The 21,361-nt window shown below is 36.5% G+C and overlaps 1 protein-coding gene across 7 annotated transcripts in view; it reads left to right on the forward strand.

Annotated features, from left to right (window-relative positions):
• Positions 1-263: 263 nt before the first annotated feature.
• LOC137648706 (vascular endothelial growth factor receptor 1-like) overlaps positions 264-21,361 on the forward strand; it is a 62,356-nt gene continuing 41,258 nt past the window's right edge. For 5 of the 7 annotated variants that reach the window (XM_068381738.1, XM_068381739.1, XM_068381742.1 and 2 more), the window contains exons 1-6: positions 264-394; positions 1,229-1,372; positions 4,381-4,584; positions 15,052-15,206; positions 15,891-15,999; positions 17,547-17,690. In XM_068381738.1, coding sequence (XP_068237839.1) covers positions 1,309-1,372; positions 4,381-4,584; positions 15,052-15,206; positions 15,891-15,999; positions 17,547-17,690 — 676 coding nt within the window. In that variant the 5' untranslated portion in view covers positions 264-394; positions 1,229-1,308. The remainder of the gene's footprint in view (positions 395-1,228; positions 1,373-4,380; positions 4,585-15,051; positions 15,207-15,890; positions 16,000-17,546; positions 17,691-21,361) is intronic. The other 2 variants (XM_068381743.1, XM_068381744.1) reach the window with 2 other exon arrangements.

The raw sequence follows: 21,361 nt of genomic DNA on the forward strand, positions 1-21,361 counted from the left end.
TCAATTTTATACTTAATATCGAAATAATTACAGATTACAGCCCAAGCCTCATAGAAAGATAATGATCTTCTCAGATTTCTTGAAACGATTTGAAAGTCTACTTCAATTTCTGGCATATTTTGGAAAGATCCCACAAGGATCCTTGCTAATTGAAAGCGTCTAGAAATACTCTCTGAGGCAGATGAGATACTGAAATTAGAGAATCACTAACCTGGCATCTCTGTTCCCATAATGAATGGCAATCTTTGCTGGGGTCATCTAAAAACTGCTTAATCTCAATTGCAGAAATTCTATGGATACAGAATACAGGTTGATCAAGAAGGAAAGTATTCGTGCAAGTTATCCATAGAGGACAAGGAGTCATCGTCGTCCTCTGTAACCCTGGAGGCGTTAGGTAAGTGGCTACAGCTTATGCTGATTTCTCGGTAGTGATTGATTCCTTTATTTTATTTAGCCAGTTTGAGAGACACATCTGGTTACCTAATAGATTAGATGAGTAATGTATTGATTAATTAGACTCTGTATTTGCATTCGTATACAGTAGTAGAAATTGGTATTTCAGTTATGATAACTCAACTATAGTCAGTCTAGAAATGTAACCCAGCTTAGGTGTTAGATGACTTTATATTGGTATAGAAAACTTCCTGGAACCATTAAATTTCAAAACCTTTGAACTTCTTGTCCATAATGAAATCCTATTTTCAAGATGCATATGTTCCACATGATTTATAGCATATGTATCTGTTGCTATTAATTATTAGTGACTAGATTAATTTGATACAGGTGACTTTACGCCATACTTAGAATTGAATATTTTACTTCCGTGTCTTTGAATATGGGAAAATCTGGGAATATGTTTGACGACCACTATTTTCTGGAAATGGCTATAAAGGAATGCTAAGATCAACCAATTCATTGCTGTTAGCAATCTAAAAATGCATTACTTTATATCCTTCGTATTTGATACATAATCAAAAGACTTTATATCTACTTTTTTTAAACTATGTTTTAATTCAAGCATAACTTGACTTTTATAAGCTTACTTCATGCAGAGAATATTCGCCAAGAAAAAGTACCAATTCATCAATGAACATGTGTATGAGAAGATGAACAAAACCTAATAGTGCCTAACTAATTTAAGAGACAGATGTTCTTATAACTGCAAAAATGCCAGAAGTGATTTCCACAGTTCATTACACTTATTCCTTGTCTGATCAAAACAAATCAGGAGAGAACTCCAGTATCCTAGAGCTGGCTTCAGATAACTCGACGCAGGAAATCCATGATGTGGGTGACGACACAGAGGATATGGAATGGCGCTTAAACTTTCTTGCATATCCCAAGGATGTCACATTTTGTTGGGAACATGAAGGTATAGTTTTATCTATATTGTTATGAATAATGGTATGAAATAAAGGTAGTCTTTTCCAGTATCATCCCCATTGTCTTGGGGACAGAATATTTAAACGTTTAAAGGCTATGATGTACTTTAAAGTGCTTAATTTTATCATGACAATCATTTTTATACATTATTTTCAAACTAAAGAGAGATAAGAACTCGATTGAATATTAATTCAAATGAAAATTTTGAAATAGAGAAAGGTTACAGTGAGAAAGAAAGCACATTACCGGATTTATAACATCATCTGGATTAATTTCAACGTCCATCCAACTCTTTGCTGGCCCATAGCCCTCCACCGAAAATTCAATAGAGATCCATCCTTAGAATTCATGATATGTTTTGGACGTCAGTCATAAGCTAGAGCTTTCTAAAATGACAAAGCAATCCATCTCTATCCCAGCCCCAGATCCAAAAGAATCTCCGTGTCCAGAGCTAGCAGATCTTTACCCAATTCTGATTCCTGGCTATAGGTATAACATTCATAACTTCAATCCAAACTCTAATCACATGTCAATCTCGTCACCTACCTTTGGTAAAATATGTGTACAAAATTCCTAACAGAAAAGCAAACTAACAAACCAACCCAAAAAGATAATCTCTAAGGATGACCCCCTCTGTTGAAATAGTAAATACATAATCTCTGACCTATTTCACTGACTTATTATTATCAACTAGGTGTGTAGAAGGACCAAGTAGAAAAAATAATGTAGTTGTGTTGGGTGACTTAGATGTCAGAGTGGGTTCTGGAGAGGTAAGTGTCATTGGGAAGTATGGCATACCAGGTGAAAATGAGAGTGGTGAGATACTGTTAAGTATGTGTTGAGCAAGAGCTGGTTATAAGTAGTTTGTTTTTTTAAGAAGACCAATATTGATAAGTATAAATGGGTAAGAATAGCAAATGGAAGAGTGGTAGAAAGGGCATTGATGGATTATGTGTTGTTAAGAAGAAGGATGTTTGAAAGATTGAAAGATGTGCATGTATTTAGGGGTATGGGTAACGGTATATCTAATCATCTTTTTGTTGAAGCAAAATTAGTTGTATTGAGTGGGGAAATAGAATGGGGGGGGGATGTAAAAGGGAGGTAGTAAAGGTGAAGAGTTGGTGAAAACACAGATAAAAAGTGAATATCAGGAAAGGTTGGAAAGGGCATAATATACTATGACATGGTAAAAGTGAGAGAAACTGAAATCTAGAGGAGTGGAAGTTGGTAAAAGAAAATTTTGCTGGCCATGCAATGGATGCATGTGGTAAGAGGATAATTGGAGGCAGCATGAGGAAGGGTAGTGAATGACGGAATGAAGGAGTGAAGATGAAGGTGGAATAGAAAATGAGGTCATTTGAAGAATGGCTGCAGAGTAAGAGTTTAGAGAACTATAAAAGATATACAGAGAAAAAATTAGGAAGTAAGAGGTACATCAAAGAGTGAATGAAGGATGTCAAGTGTTGAGGGCAGTGAAGGGAGTGGTAAAAATAGAAGGCAAGAAATGAGCGTAAAGAGAATTCTGTATGAGGAAGTGATTGTACCAATTGTGATTTATGATCGTAGTTTTGGCAGATGGAAGTGACGGAGAAACAGAAATTGAATGCGTTTGAGATCAAGTATCCAAGGAGTATGGCTGGTATATCTCAATTGGATAGTGTTAGGAACAAAGTAGCGAGGGCAAGAATGGTTGTGAGAAAAGAATTAGAAGCTAGAGTGGATATGAATGTGTTGAAATGGTTTGGCTATATAGAGGATGGAAAATTGTTGTCTTCTGAAGAAGGTGATGATAGCAAGAGTTAATTGGAGAAGTGCAAGAGAAAGACAAGGTTTGGGTGGATGGATGGAGTGAAGAAAGACCTAGGTGACAGGAGGATAGATGTGAGAGAGACAAAAGAGTGTGCTAGGAATAGAACTGAATGACAAGCAATTGTGATGCAGTTCCGATAAGCCCTGCTGCTACCTCGGGTCATGTTGGTGACCGCTGAGGTAGCTGCAGTAGGGGGTTAGCATATGAAGCTTCATTTGTGGAGGAAAATAGGGTAGGGTGAGCTGTGTCATCCTAGCAGTACTGACCATACTTGTCAGGCAAAGAGGAACGATGAGAAAAAAAAAAAAGACCTTTTGTTTGTTTTTGTTTTTTTTATGTCGGCTGCTTTCCAAAATTGGGAGAAGTGCCATGATAAATAGATTGAATTTTATTATTAGTATTAATTATTATCGTTATCATTATTATTATTATTATTAGTAGTAGTAGTAGTAGTTGTGCTACAACCCTTGTTGGAAAAGCAGGATGCTATAAGCCCAAGTGCTTCAACAGGAAAAAAATAGCTCAGTGAAGAAAGAAAATGAATAAAATGCTAGAGTAGTAATGAGAAATTAGAATAAAACACTTTAAAAACAGAAACAACACTAAAATAGATCTTTCATATATAAACTATGAAAAGAGACTTATGTCAGTGTGTTCAATATAAGTATAAAGTAACCTCCACTAGCCAACTACTCCTATCCATTTTCTCATGAGCTGGGTTCTTAGAATTTTTTCCTTATAGCAAGATTCAGCGCTGATGTAAGTCCAACTTAATCTAACACCAGTCAGTAGGTTTCCTGTTCTTTGAAAAATAAAGATATGAGATATAAATGTCGTCAGTAGTCATGCCCTTTGTAAACATAACAACTCGCCTGGAGACAAAGCACAGGAAGTCATCATGACAAAGATGTGATAATCTCTAATCCCTATAACATCATCCTTCTCTTGTGTTTCAATCTTTTTGTATATATTTGTTACTTTAACTTTAAACTTATATACCTCTATATGTATCATTTTATTTTGAACATTTTGTTTTAGTATGGATAAAACTTTGCAGTTCTCATTCTGCCATTGTTTTTGTTATGCTTTCGACCTAAATCCTTGCTAATATTTTAGCAATCTATAAACTATCAACAAACAGCAGGTTAGTAAATAATGAATGGATTAAAAAAAGTAGCTCTTTCCAGGGAAAACACTGAACTTCACATGTGAGTCCAAGAGAGAGGACAAGCACAACGTAGACTGTGACTATAAGTCAGGGACGCTGACTTTGAAACTCAAGAGACCCTCAGTGCTGGAAGCTGGAACTCACTCCCTCACGGCCACCATCTGGAAAAACGGAACATCACCACTCAGTCAAAAGACTCTTCAGATGCAGTTAGTAGTTTTGGGTACGTACTTGGGTCCCACGCATGTATATCATAGTATTTTTTATTCTGTCAAGGCACTTTGAATGAGGCGATCTGAGGAATTTGAATATTTGCACTTATACTATAGTACTGTGCAGTGACTGAGTGTATGACTCTTGATTCATAAATGTTTTCTTCCAGCATTTCTATGTGGGGCAAGGTTTCACACAGCTGGTTTTTAGCATGTGCATTTGGGAGGAGGTTACTTTATCATCTTGGACCACAGTTATGTTCTTGTGTGTCCTTCAGACTCAGCTTTGCTTAAAGTTTTGGATATATAGCCAGTGGGGTGAAACATGTATTATTCAGTATACTTGCATACAACAGTAAGTTGATATATATATATATATATATATATATATATATATATATATATATATATATATATATATATATATATATATATACATATATATATATATATATATATATATAAATATATGTACATATATATGCATATATATACACATATATGTACGTATATATATGTATATATACACACAGATACATACATATATATATATATATATATTTGTATTTGTATATATATATATATATATATATATATATATATATATATATATTTGTATGTGTATATATATATATATATATATATATATATATTGATACATATATATGCATAAATATTTATTTATATACAGGTATACATAAAAATATAAATATGTATATGTATATATATGTATATGTATGTGTTCATATGTATCTATATATATATATATATATATATATATATATATATATATATATGTATATATATTATGTATATATGTATATATATATATATATATATATATATATATATATCAATACATTTATATACATAAATATGTATTTATATACAGGTATATATATATTTGTATATATATGTATATATACATATATATATATATATATATATATATATATATATATATATATATATATATAATATATATATACTATATATATATATATATATATATATATATATATATACATGAATATTTATTTATATACAGGTATATATATAAATGAATAGATAAATATATATATATATATATATATATATATATATATATATATATATATATATATATACATATATGTATATATATAGTAGTAACTTGGTATATGAGTTTAATCCAGTTCCAGAAGGAAGCTCTTAGCACAAAATACTCATAAACAAACCCCATTTTTTCCATAAGAAATAAAGGGAAATCATTCAGTACATTTCACACATCCTTAGATGCACATATTTACTAATTTATAAAGGTTTTTGATATTTTATAAAATGCAAATTATAACCCTTTACATAAGATATGAATACAAATTAATAATTCCCAATAAAAATTGGAAAGTAATGACAAATTAACTCGCATTTTACCTTTAAAGAGAGTCGTTGCTGGCGTATGAGAGACAAGAGAAGAGGAGGAAGACGAGGAGGGGCTATTGCTTAGAAGGAGAATATTCCTATTAGAGCATTTTGTGAATTTTTTTTCTTGAACAGTATTCACTATCATTAAGCGCATCACTTAACTTACACTTTTTGGGCTCGGCCATGTTGTCCTCATGGAAGGTTCCTTTAGGTAGCTTTCTAAGGGATATTTGCTACAGTGATACTCCCTTAGAATTAACTGAAGGTCTCCAGAATTCTAACTCCTGGCGCGAGTATCCATAATATAAATTTAAGGATATCGCATAATATCAGGGGACGTATTTTTAGATACGACACATAACAATCTTCACCCCGATTTAACTCTTTGAGGGGGAAGAGTGGCAAACAAAAGGGGAGCCATTACCTAGGTACCCAGTTGACCTCCTATCTGCACTACTACCAGCCGCCATTCCTTTCTCTGTAGCATTTAAGCTAAGTACGCTCCCAACCTTTTCCCGGTGTTCTTACGGATTACAGGAATAATAATCATGCAATCTCCAGCATCTTCATCCTCTGGAAAGTCGAGTATTTATTCTTTCCTGTGTATAATTTTAGGCTCCCTTCTCACAGTTAAATTCGTATAATTTAAGTGTGTTTGGTTGAGGTAGCCACGAACCGGAGGCAGCCATTTTACGACCGCTGTCGCACATTATAATTGCATTTTATATACTCAGTAGAGCGACATTCCCGGTATTTAGCTATAGGTTTAGCTAGTTAGGCAAATTATACTAGTGAAGATCGTGCATACAACATTATTTTATTCCTCTTCCTAAATGTGACTTTACTTTTCGTATACAGTGGGGGCCCCGGCGGTACCAACCATGGCCGCGGTCCCACCGGAGTTAGGCTAGCCTAGCCTGTATATATATGTTAGTAAAGTAATTCCCCATGTTCAACCTCACCCTATCATTCCTTATTAATTCAGATGCGGACATACATCCCCTAGAATTTATGGATAAGATTCGATATATATTCTCTTTTAGAATAGAAATTAAAATAGAAATTAAATGTGTATATCCTGCATTTTTTTTCTCTCTCTCACTTTATTTATTTATTTTTTTTTTAAATTCCACTAATGTCTAGGGTTCTAAATGACCTAGAGCCTGGCCTGTATATATACAGTATATATATATATATATATATATATATATATATATATATATATATATATATATATATATATATATATATATATATATGTACACACCACACACACACGCACACAACATGTTAGAAAAAGAAATGGACATGGGCAGAACATATATTGAGGATGACAGATAATAAATGGACGTTAAGAATAACCAAACGGGTCTCCAGAGATTGCAAAGGAAGTACGGTAAGGAAGAGATGACGATGGACTGACGAAGTAAGAAAGTTTGCGGGAGTGGACTGTAGACTGGCATAGACAGACCATTAACAGACTCCAGTTGAAGGACAAATCTGAGGCTTTTGTTCTGTAGTGGACTAGGAATGGCTGATGATGATGATGATGATGATGATGTGTATACACACACACACTCACACACACACACACACACACACACATATATATATATATATATATATATATATATATATATATATATATATATATATATATATATATATATCCCCCAACCAGGGGTGGGAACCCTTTTTTGGATAAAGGCCATCTTGCAATTCCTCAATGCTCCTTAAGTTCGCAAAGAATTTTTGTTGGTTATTTTATCCTTCAAGCAATTTATTAGTAATCTAAAGAAAGAATGACAGGTTTATAGAAATTTAAAGCATTCCAATTTCAAATATTTGAATTAAGTACTTTTTATACAAGTAATCAGTAAATGAATTATATTGAAAACTAAATTCCAAAATATTTCATTCAAGTTTGGGTAGTTTTCAAACTACCGTAAGTAAATGAATAATATCGAAAGCATGTCATTTAAAAATTACTTTAGTTAAGCAAGTAGGTTCTTTGTATTGAAGTGATAAATAAAATAATATTAATCTCTTGGAAAAGATAGCTTATAAATATCAACAATATAACCTTTTCAAATGTTTTATATTGGCAAGTAGGTACTTTTTAAACAATCACATCTCATAAAAATGCAACATCCCAGTAAAAAATGGTATCTGTTTAAACACACTTAGCTGTTTTCATTGAAAAAAAATCAATTATTTGCTTTCTTAAGATGTTCAATAAATCCCTAGTTTTCAGCCATCATAGCTGGAACACCATCAGTACATAACCTATTATAATAAGGAAGTGAAATTTAGTCCTCCTTTGTGACATTGCTTATTGAAGTTGTTAAAATGTCTGTTCCTCTTGTCCTTGCGTTAAAGTTACCCAAGGGAAGCTGTTTTTTATACAATCAAAACATAGATCACAATGAGATGGACAAAACAAGAACTCTCTCGTCCATCATACGCTAAATCACTCACTCACTGCAACTAGCAGTTTTTCCTTGAAAGGAAAAATTGCTTCCATTCTCTGGGAGGTACATCACTGAACACAACTTTCCTATTGTCTGGGTGTACATATTTGTATGTGGGTACATACAGTAAAATGATTTCAAACACACAATATTCAGTGTCAAAGCAGAAATATACTACATGTACACATACTGTACATATATCAAAGGCCGTAAAAGGCAGCGCTTGATGGTCCAGAAGGCCATATGCGGCCTTGAGGCCGCAGGTTCCCCATCCCTGAACCCCATTGACGCAAAGGACCTCGTGTGAATATATATATATATATATATATATATATATATACACCTGTGTGGTTTCATGTGTAGGATTGAGCCTAATCATTTTTTTTTTCTGAAAAGCTACGTCCTTTTATTCAAGATTTGAATTGTTACCAAGTTTCTCAACTTTTTGAAAACGAGCTTATCTGATCTCTCTCTCTCTCTCTCTCTCTCTCTCTCTCTCTCTCTCTCTCTCTCTCTCTCTCTCTCTATCCTTATAATTACAAGAAACTTAGAGTTTCAAAGGAAATTGTCATTGATGGCTACAATAACTTCTCCAAGTGGAAACTTATTATGGGGTGGTCTTTCTGACCAAACACAATGAGTCGTCCTTCCAACTGTACAGTCAAAACAACCAAGAACTTGTGCCGCTCGAATTCGGTATATGGGGGCGTCCAAATATGACTGCATTCCTCGTCTGTGTCAACTATCTTCTATTGGAAGAACAAGGTTTGTGTATAGGCCTAAGCTACATTACTGTATCTTTAACACATTCTGAATACTTGGCGTCCTCAGGTCAAGCGGAACTAAAGCCGCTTTGGGTTTTGTCATCTCCTTTGTGGGTCACCTCTTTTAGCATATGGGATCGTTAATAGCACCTAATATATATATATATATATATATATATATATATATATATATATATATATATATATTTAAATATGAATATATATATATATATATAAATATTTAAATATATATATATATATATATATATATATATATTGTACCAACCGTGTGTCGCACGATCGTACATAAATTATTTTGTATATATTATGCTTGTATCTGCGCTCTTCCCTCGCACTAAAAAGAACCTGAATAATCATAGTTCCGGTTTTCCTCTGTAACATTGTCTGTCTTGTGAACATGAAAATGCCTGTTGCCTTGAGGTTTTGTATATAAAGGAGAGTGTTCTATAATAAAGTTACTCAGTTGATTGCTTCCTGCCTTTGAGTCTCAACCTTTCTCTCGGCCCGTCACATTGGTGACCCCGGAAGTCGACTCGCTCCCCCCGCCCTCCACCCCCACCCCCTCGCCCCTCCATCGTTGGTACTATGGCGGACTCTACGGCAGTTGGCGTTTGCCAGCGGAGAGGCGTTTGCTTGGTTTCAGCGCGCAGAAGTTCAGTTTCGCATCAGGGGCGATACTCGCTCAACCACCAAAGCAGATTATGTTCTCGTGGCGATACCCGAGGACACTTTCCCAGAAATATTCGACTGGCTTTGTGAACAAGGAGACGCCCTCAAAACATAACTTCTGCAGCAGTACTCGCCGTCGCCAGCCGCCCGTATAGCAAAGCTTTTTCAGCTCTCGCAACAACTGTTGGGGGACCAAAGGGCTTCACTTGCCCTCAGGGAAATGACCAGTATCGCTCGCCTTCAACCTGCCGCAGACGGCTCTCCTCGTGAGGTGAACCTACTTCGTACTCTTTGGATACGCCGTTTACCTGGACCTATATGCGCTGCCATACCCGATGTCGATAGTTTACCCATAAAGGACTTGATGACCAAAGCCGACGCCCTGATGGACAGCCACTTCAAGACCTCCATCAACGCCTCCACCCCTGACGAAGAGGATGCCTATTCAACATCAACCGAAGCTGACATGAATGCCGTAGGACATACATGCCTACCCCGTGACGTGCCAAAGCAGCGACAAAGCCGCCCACCACCCACCAATCGCTCGCGCCCCAACGAACGACTTCTACAGCCACTTACTACCTCCCATCCGCCGCAGTTTTGCTACTACCACTTCAGATTCAGGGCAACCACGAAGAAATGTGCCAAAGATTGTCAGTGGCCAAAAAACATGTAAGTAGGCTATCGCTCGTGGTGGTGGCCTCCCGTGTTTCTAATCTTTTCTTTTTACAGGATGCAGGAACGGGCGTGCGATTTTTGGTAGACACGGGTGCTTGTCGTTCTCTTTTGCCAAGGAAACTCCTCAAGGCACGACGTAGTCTGTCTACATCTGCCAACGTCCGCTTGGTAGCTACCAACGAATCTGCGATACCCACCTACGGTTACGAGAACCTCACATTATCGTTCGGAAACGGTAAATTCAATTGGAAGTTTCTCGTTGCTGACGTCACATTGCCAATCCTCGGTGTGGATTTCCTCTCTCATTTCCACCTTCTGGTCGATGTCGCCCACCGACGATTGGTCAACGCAGACTCGTACGTGTCGACACCTCTTCAACCCGCCCCCTCTAACCTCGCTCTCCACATCAGCGCACCCACGGATGCCTACGCCCACCTCCTCACGTCGTACCCGGAAGTTTTCTCTCCAGAACTTCGAAATTTTTTTTAGAAGGTACGCCCTTCGTCATTCGCACAGACCACATGCCTCTGGTGCACGCCTTCACTCGACAGTCTGACGCCTGGTCCGCCCGTCAATGTCGACATCTCTCCGCCCTGGCTGAATACAATTGCACCCTTCAATACGTCCCTGGGAAAATTAATCCCGTTGCCGATGCCCTGTCAAGAAACACGTTGGCTACCGTTCAACTGGGATTGGATTACAACGCCCTGGCTGAAGCCCAACGACAGGATCCAGAGTATCAAGCATGTAGGACATCCTGCACATTCCTCCGTTGGGAAGACTTTCCCCTCGAAGACTCCAACACCACCCTCCTCTGTGACGTCAGTACTGGTAGACCGCGACCTTGGATTCCTGCTCCCATGCGACGGCAGGTGTTTGATTTCATTCACGGCCTTTCACATCCCTCGTGCCGTTCTACTGCACAGCTGCTGAAGGCAAAGTTCATTTGGCACGGCATTTCTAAGGATGCTAAGGATTGGGTCCGCGCCTGTACTTCTTGCCAAACTTCCAAAGTACATCGACACACGGATTCAGGAGTGGGCACCTTTCCTCAACCTTAGCGTCATTTCGCACACATTCACGTCAACGTTGTAGGCCCCCTACCCACATCACAAGGACATCGTTACCTGTTTACCGTCATCAACCGCTCCACTCCTTGGCCTGAAGCCATTCCCATGGAAACTGCAACGTCCGCCTTATGTACATCTGCCTTACTCTCTGGGTGGATTTCAAGATTTGGTATCCCTGAGCATATTACTTCTGACAGGGGAACCACTTTCACCTCTCAATTGTGGACATCATTAGCGAATTTCCTGGGCATCACCCTACATCAGACAACGGCCTACAACTCCGCTGCCAATGGAATGGTTGAACGTTTTCATCGCACCCTCAAAGCAGCTTTGATGTCCCGCTGCAAGGACTGCAACTGGTTTACTCAGCTTCCCTGGGTCCTTCTGGGACTAAGGACCACTCCTAAAGACGCCCTCGACGTCTCGGCAGCTGAAATGGTGTATGGAGACCCGTTGGTTGTCCCTGCCGAATTTTTTCCTTCTACAACCTCCTCCGACGATCTCCAGCGCATACGTCACGTCGTGGGAAAATTTACTCCGTGCCGCCAGACTTACAAGCCCCCAGCGAAACATCACATACCAACGGACTTGCACTCTGCAACGCACGTCTTCCTGCACAACGACACTAGCAAGCCACCGCTAACGCCCCCTTACACGGGCCCTTTCCTTGTGATCCGACGCAGTCCGAAAGCATTCCTACTAAACATTCGTGGCAAAGAAGACTGGGTCTCCATTGATCGTCTAAAACCTGCTTATCTTCTGCCAGATGACCCGCCTACAGTTCGCCTCTCTAGATCAGGGCGCTCTATTTAACATGTACAGTATGTCATTTTTAGGGGGGAGCCATGTACCAACCGTGTGTCACACGATTGTACATATATTATTTTGTATATATTATGCTTGTATCTGCGCTCTTCCCTCGCACTAAAAAGAACCTGAATAATCATGTCTCCGGTTTTCCTCTGTAACATTGTCTGTCTTGTGAACATGAAAATGTCTGTTGCCTTGAGGTTTTGTATATAAAGGAGAGTGTTCTATAATAAAGTTGATTGCTTCCTGCCTTTGAGTCGCAACCTTTCTCTCGGCCCGTCACAATATATATATATAGGCTATATGTGTGTGTGTATGTGTCATCACACTCATGTAGGCTACTGTGTATATATATATATATATATATATATATATATATATATATATATATATATATATATATATATATATCACATTCTCCTACTCCTATTAATGCAAAGGGCCTCAGTCAGGTTTCGTCAGTTGTCTCTATCTTGAGCTTTTAAAATCAATACTTCTCCATTCATCATCTCCCACTTCACGCTTCATAATCCTCGGCCATGTAGGTCTGGGTCTTCCAGCTCCTCTAGTGCCTTGTGGAGCCCAGCTGAACATTTGATGAAATTATCTCTTTGTGAATGCAAAGAGCATGCCCAAACCATCTCCATTTACCCCTCACCATGACATCCACATATGGCACTCGAGTGATCTCTCTTATAGTTTCATTTTTAATCCTATCCTGCCATTTAACCACAATATAATATTGTGGTTAAACTGATATCACAGTTAGGCCTATATATCCAATATAATTTATATATATATATATATATATATATATATATATATATATATATATATATATATATATATATATATGTGTGTGTGTGTGTGTGTGTGTGTGTGTAAATATCACCCACGAATGGCATTTAATACCGAATTCTATCTTGGGAATATACATCCACTTGGAATTCCTTTTATGGTAACAGCTTTTGGCCGGGTGGAGATTCGAACCCCCACCTGTTCGGCTGGAAACCATGCCTGCAGGGACCATAGCGACTGAGCTATCAAGAGAGGTAAAGGTTTATGACAAGTCCTCGTACATATTCCTGTCGAATTCAGGAATTTGTTCATACACTTGAAATAAACCCATCTCCAAAATTATAGCTGAATCGTAAGTTTGCAACGTGTTGCAAACTTACACACACACACACACACACACACACACACACATATATATATATATATATATGTATATATATATATATATATATATATATATATATATATATATATATATATATATATATATATTGGATTGGATATATAGGCCTAACTTTGATATCAGTCATTTTAAGAAATGACTAAAACTTTAGCATTACGCATATCGTTTGTGGAGGTAAGTCAGTTCCTGTAGGCTGAAAATTTTAATTTCATGAAACGAACGATTTATTGTCATATCTATTGCATTATATGGCTGTTATTAATGCAGGCAAAATTTGAAGTAGAAGTTTGGGTAGTTTCTAACACAGGAATTCACATAGAACTGTCCACAGGATTCAGTACCGATACGCCCATTGTGAGCGTGGAGGAATTTTCCTCCAAGGTGCGTGTGTGTGCATATATATCTAAATATTTAACAGTTTTTTTGACGAGTTGCGTGTAATAATAATAATAATAATAATAATAATAATAATAATAATTTCTTCAATCTATTTAAACAGGTTACAGAATTATGTTTGAAATCTGAAACTTTTCATTACCGATAATTTACAATTTCTAATGCTAAATATTTTCAACCGCAATGATGAAATTAATCTTTATTATTTTTGTCGATAAGTTTTCCTCATCAAATTAATATTTTGATTATTATTTGTTTATTTCATGAAGTAAACATATCTCGTTCTTAAGAAGATCTGAGAATAACTATGATTATACTTACCCATATGTAATTTTTCTTTGGCTAAATCATTTCTGCTCATGGACCGCGTGCAACTCTGTGAGCTAGGCAGATTCTAATGACCTTACCTGCTCTTCTAATTCAGCCATTATCACATTGAGGCCTTTGGTACATTTACTTCATCATATTTCCTACTATTCTCTAAAAGCTATGGCTATGCATTACACAATAGACGTTGCTAAAGTGTCTTTAGCTGCACTCACTTTTCAGCATTCATGTACAGATGGACACAGGAGTCCGTAGCACACCTCACTCCTAAGAAGTGCACCTTGTAACACCCTTACTTTGCGACGAGTATCAAACAGATAGTGTAGGTAGAGACGACAGAGGTGGATATCTGGGCTAAACACATGAACTCTCTCCGCAGTAAGGGTGTGGGTGAATGCACTTCCTGAGAGCGAGGTGTACCGGGAATTCCTGTGTCCAACTGTACCTCAGTTCCTGCATCCTTCCTTCTTCCTCACTGTTCAACCTCTCTTAACTTTTACTTCATAGTACAACCAAAGTGTTTTCCCTTATTTACAATTTCCTTTTGATAGACCCCTGCCCTTGCGCAGGGCCATATGACCCAAATTCCATAAATCAGTCAATCGAAAATCCCCATAAAACGTCATGTTAATAGACCATTGACAGAATATATCTCTCCCTCGAGCAGGACCTAAGATAGTAGTCGAGCAGTACTTGCAGAAGGCCTGGGACGTTCAAGAAGACAAGTATTACTTCGAGACAGGGAACCAAGTCAATCTGCTCTGTAAAGGCTTCAGACGGTACCTAAAGGATTACTCAGTATGGCATCTTCCAGATGGCGCAGTAAGTGCTTAGTTGCCTCCCTTTTTTAGCCTTCTGTTCGACATCCGTTCCTACTTAATTTCTTCCATCTTTCTTTCTGGCTTGTCATTAACTTCTACTTCATAGTGAAACTGATGGTTTTTTCCCAGTTGAACCTCACACTGAATGACCTTCTAGGGCCCAGCGCTGGGTGATATCACTCATATCCTGTAAATCCAAGTGCAGAATGACATAAGTAATCTCTCTCTTTCTCTCTCTCTCTCTCTCTCTCTCTCTCTCTCTCTCTCTCTCTCTCTCTCTCTCTCTCTCTCCAGACTTTATTGATATGAATGCACAGAAATGTTAGGAATTGATCTGATTTGCATTGACGTAGAAAGACTCGACTTTGTTTTCCATGATTGTGGGGAAGTTTCTGTTGTATCAATTTTATACTTAATATCAAAATAATTACAGATTACAGCCCAAGCCTCATAGAAAGATAATGACCTTCTCAGATTTCTTGAAACGATTTGAAAGTCTACTTCAATTTCTGGCATATTTTGGAAAGATCCCACAAGGATCCTTGCTAATTGAAAGCGTCTAGAAATACTCTCTGAGGCAGATGAGATACTGAAATTAGAGAATCACTAACCTGGCATCTCTGTTCCCATAATGAATGGCAATCTTTGCTGGGGTCATCTAAAAACTGCTTAATCTCAATTGCAGAACTTCTATGGATACAATATAACGGTTGATCAAGAAGGAAAGTATTCGTGCAAGTTTTCAATAAATGACAAGGAGTCATTGTCGTCCAATGTAACCCTGAAGGCGTTAGGTAAGTGGCTACAGCTTATGCTGATTTCTCGGTAGTGATTGATTCCTTTATTTTATTTAGCCAGTTTGAGAGACACATTTGGTTACCTAATAGATTAGATTAGTAATGTATTGATTAATTAGACTCTGTATTTGCATTCATATACAGCAGTACCTCGGTTTACGAGTTTAATCCGTTCTAGGAGCGAGTTTACAATCCAAAATGCTCATAAACCAAAATAGTTTATCCCATCAGGAATAAAGGAAATTAATTCGATGTATCCACGCATCCACATTCATTTTTAAAGGTTTGTAATGTTATTTAAAGAACTAATTATAACCCCTAAATTCAGAAATGATTACAAATTGATAATTCCCAATAAAGAATAGAAATATATTGATAAATTAACTCGCACTTCACCTTTGAGGAGACAAGAGAGGAGGACAAGGAGGGGGTTACTGGTAAAATATCGAGAGTTCTCTCTCTTGATCAACTTTCACTATCACTAATTGAATCACTTAAATTAAACATTATGAACATTTGCTAATCTTTTTCTTTTCACTCTCAACATTGAATTCTGCCAAAGACCTAATGTCAAGATGACTGCATTTGCATTGTTTTTAAAATGGCATAGAAATGAGGTAAAATCATATGAATACAGTCTGAACAGTGTGAGTGTGGCATATAAGCCCCACGACTGATTTTGTGTTAGCCTCATTATTACTTGTCCCAAAAATGCACATGTGGAGGGAAATATTTGTTAGCAGACCGATACAATGTTCGTATACCGATTTAACTTTTTATGCTCGTATACTGATGTGCTCGTAATCTGAATTACTTGTAAACCGAAGTATTACTGTAGTAGAAATTGGTATTTCAGTTATGATAACTCAACTATAGTCAGTCTAGAAATGTAACCCAGCTTAGGTGTTAGATGACTTTATATTGGTATAGAAAACTTCCTGGAACCATTAAATTTCAAAACCTTTGAACTTCTTGTCCATAATGAAATCCTATTTTCAAGATGCATATGTTCCACATGATTTATAGCATATGTATCTGTTGCTATTAATTATTAGTGACTAGATTAATTTGATACAGGTGACTTTACGCCATACTTAGAATTGAATATTTTACTTCCGTGTCTTTGAATATGGGAAAATCTGGGAATATGTTTGACGACCACTATTTTCTGGAAATGGCTATAAAGGAATGCTAAGATCAACCAATTCATTGCTGTTAGCAATTTAAAAATGCATTACTTTATATCCTTCGTATTTGATGCATAATCAAAAGACTTTATATATACTGTTTTTAAACTATGTTTTAATTCAAGCATAACTTGACTTTTATAAGCTTACTTCATGCAGAGAATATTCGCCAAGAAAAAGTACCAATTCATCAATGAACATGACATGTTCATTGATGAACATTGTGTATGAGAAGATGAACAAAACCTAATAGTGCCTAACTAATTTAAGAGACAGATGTTCTTATAACTGCAAAAATGCCAGATGTGATTTCCACAGTTCATTACACTTATTCCTTGTCTGATCAAAACAAATCAGGAGAGAACTCCAGTATCCTAGAGCTGGCTTCAGATGACTCGACGCAGGAAATCCATGATGTGGGTGACGACACAGAGGATATGGAATGGAACTTAGACTTTCTTGCATATCCCAAGGCTGTCACATTTTGTTGGGAACATGAAGGTATAGTTTTATCTATATTGTTATGAATAATGGTATGAAATAAAGGTAGTCTTTGCCAGTATCATCCCCATTGTCTGGGGGACAGAATATTTAAACATGTTTAAAGGCTATGGTGTACTTTAAAGTGCTTAATTTTATCATGACAATCATTTTTATACATTATTTTCAAACTAAAGAGAGATAAGAACTCGATTGAATATTAATTCAAATGAAAATTTTGAAATAGAGAAAGGTTACAATGAGAAAGAAAGCACATTACCGGATTTATAACATCATCTGGATTAATTTCAACGTCCATCCAACTCTTTGCTGGCCCATAGCCCTCCACCGAAAATTCAATAGAGATCCATCCTTAGAATTCATGATAAGTTTTGGACGTCAGTCATAAGCTAGAGCTTTCTAAAATGACAAAGCAATCCATCTCTATCCCAGCCCCAGATCCAAAAGAATCTCCGTGTCCAGAGCTAGCAGATCTTTACCCAATTCTGATTCCTGGCTATAGGTATAACATTCATAACTTCAATCCAAACTCTAATCACATGTCAATCTCATCACCTACCTTTGGTAAAATATGTGTACAAAATTCCTAACAGAAAAGCAAACTAACAAACCAACCCAAAAAGATCATCTCTAAGGATGACCCCCTCTGTTGAAATAGTAAATACATAATCTCTGACCTATTTCACTGACTTATTATTATCAACTAGGTGTGTAGAAGGACCAAATAGAAAAAATAATGTAGTTGTGTTGGGTGACTTAAATGCCACAGTGGGTTCTGGAGAGGTAAGTGTCATTGGGAAGTATGGCATACCAGGTGAAAATGAGAGTGGTGAGATACTGTTAACCCTGGATAGGTACGGTGGGTCGTTTGCGACCCCGAGCGTCAAAAAAAAACAGGTTTTTCTCACGTGACTCACCCCTGTGACTGAATTTGTGGGTGATCGACCTGCAGGAGGTGTCTCCCCTACACGCTCTAGTAGTGTCCAGATGTGCATTGCTGTAGCTGTACTCCTTCCCCGATTTCTGAGACGCGTCGGGGTCGTTCGCGTCCGAGTTTACCCTTCTGAGGTAGTTTGCATAATTATCAAAGTTATTACGTATTATGAAATTGTCGTAGAATGGTGCAACTTGTATAGGTTATCAGTTGTGGAAAGTCTTGGTAGATTGTTTGGCTACCATGTGCATGTTTTTTTTTTTAGTTAAAATGTCGTTCATCACCACGAGGACCATTTTACCGCGAGTGCCCCTTTTTCATTTTTTTTCATTTTTTTGCCAAGTCATTTTTCCGTAAGATATTGCCAAATAGTTTCGTAAAACTTTTGCTTGTTTAGTGTTGGAAAGTGTGTCTAGATGATCTGGCTACCCATGCATGACTTTGTTTTTGTCAGATACGACGTAGTTATTGGTATATTGGGTATTTAACTGCGGTTACCAATTTCTGTTTTTTTTTCAATATTTGTAAAAATTACTACGTAGTAAGGAATTGCCGTATATTATTCATTTTTTTTTCATGTTTATGTGTTAGAAAGTGTGCCTTGATGGTTGGGCTAACACGTGCATGTCTTTTTTTTTATCTGAGATGTCGTATATTAGAATGTCGGGCATTTTACCGCGAGTGTCCCTTATTAATTTTTTTTAATCTTTTTGCCAAGTCATTTTTCCGTAAGATATTGCGAAATATTGTCGTAAAACTTTTGCTTTTCTAATGTTGGAAAGTGTGTCTAGATGATCTGGCTACCCATGCGTGATATTGTTTTTGTCAGATACGACGTAGTTATTTGTATATTGGGTATTTAACTGCGGTTGCCAATTTCTGTTTTTTTTTCAATATTTGTAAAAATTTACTACGTAGTAAGGAATTGCCGTATATTATTGTTTTTTTTTTCATGTTTATGTGTTAGAAAGTGTGCCTTGATGGTTGGTCTAACACGTGCATGTCTTTTTTTTTTATCTGAGATGCCGTATATTAGAATGTTGGGCATTTTTCCGCGAGTGCCCCTTTTTATTTGTTTTGCATTTTTTTGCTTAGTCATGTTACCGTAAGGAATTGGCAAGTAGTGTCGCAAAACTTATATTTTTATAGTGTTGGAAAGTGTTTCTAGATGATCTGGCTACCCATGCCTATTTTTTTTTTAGCCAGATATGGCGTATATATAAGTATGTGTTCGATTTTCCTGTGATTGCCATTTTTTCGTTTTTTCCCATTTCTTTCAAAATTACTACGTACTAAGGAACTATCACAGAGTAATATTTCATTTATATGTTTATTTGTCGGAAAATATGCCTTGATGGTTTGCCTAGCACGTGGCTGAAATTTTTTTTTTTCTGAAATGCCGTATATTAGAATGGCCATTTTTCCACGAGTGCCCCTTTTTATTTGTTTTGCATTTTTTTGCTTAGTCATGTTACCGTAAGGAATTGGCAAGTAGTGTCGCAAAACTTATATTTTTATAGTGTTGGAAAGTGTTTCTAGATGATCTGGCTACCCATGCCTATCTTTTTTTTAGCCAGATATGGCGTATATATAGGTATGTGTTCGATTTTCCGGTGATTGCCATTTTTTCGTTTTTTCCCAATTCTTTCAAAATTACTACGTACTAAGGAACTATCACAGAGTAATGATTCCTCTAGATGTTTATTTGTCGGAAAATTTTGTTTACTTTTTTTTTGATTGAATATCATCAAATTTTTTTAGCTAAAATATTGTTTTACATTTTTTTTTCGATTTTATTTCCCTTCAAAAAAAATTTTTTGGGTCAGAATTTTAATTTTATAGTCGTAAAATAATCGACAATTATCCAGCAACCCACCATACAATTTTTATGCATATCCAATAATAATTAGATTAGTAAATAACACCTTGAAATTGACATACCCTTCCTACATTTCAAGTGGCAGATTAGGGAGTCTGAGTCAGTGTGGTTGGCGGCCATTTTGTGGACATATCCGAAGCGTAAGCTGCCCTATCTATATATATTCTTGTTCCCTATAGAATTTGTGATATTTTGGTATATTTTTACCTGCATAAATATCATATTATATATTAAATATATGTATTTTTTTACGAAATTTCCAAGTACTCAAAAAATTACCTTTAGATATGGCCCCTGATATAAATGTAGTTTACAAAATAATGAAGATTTTTTTACATATTTCTATTTTAGGATAACATATGTTTATTCCCTAAAAAAATTAGCCACTTCCTATTTCATTTGGGTACCCAAAAAAATTCATGAAATTTGGACAATTTTTTTTGGCCAAAAAAAGTTACCCTTTTTTTCTCATTTCAGATCTTCACCTCCATGGGTCTGACTTCATTCAAAATACATCAAGATGTGTCCTAAACATTCAAGAATCAATTCCTAAAAGGATTTGTGTATATATGTATAAACTTTTTTTTATGAATTTTTATGCCAGGTCTTTTTTTTTTCTACTTAATTTTTTAAAATATTTATAATAAATAGTTTTTCTGCAGATGAGTAGTATTTATCTTTACAGTTGTTTTAAGCATTCATTGAAGTTTTTTTTGGCAAAAGAAAAAAGGAGGTTACTGCAAAAACTGATTTTTCAAGAATTTTTTTTGGCGTCGGGGTCGTTCGCGTCCGAGTATACCCTTAAAGGGGTGTCCGAGGACCGTACCTATCCAGGGTTAAGTATGTGTTGAGCAAGAG

The sequence above is a fragment of the Palaemon carinicauda genome, chromosome 10, assembly GCF_036898095.1.
Source record: "Palaemon carinicauda isolate YSFRI2023 chromosome 10, ASM3689809v2, whole genome shotgun sequence".
Taxonomy (NCBI): Eukaryota; Metazoa; Arthropoda; class Malacostraca; order Decapoda; family Palaemonidae; genus Palaemon; species Palaemon carinicauda.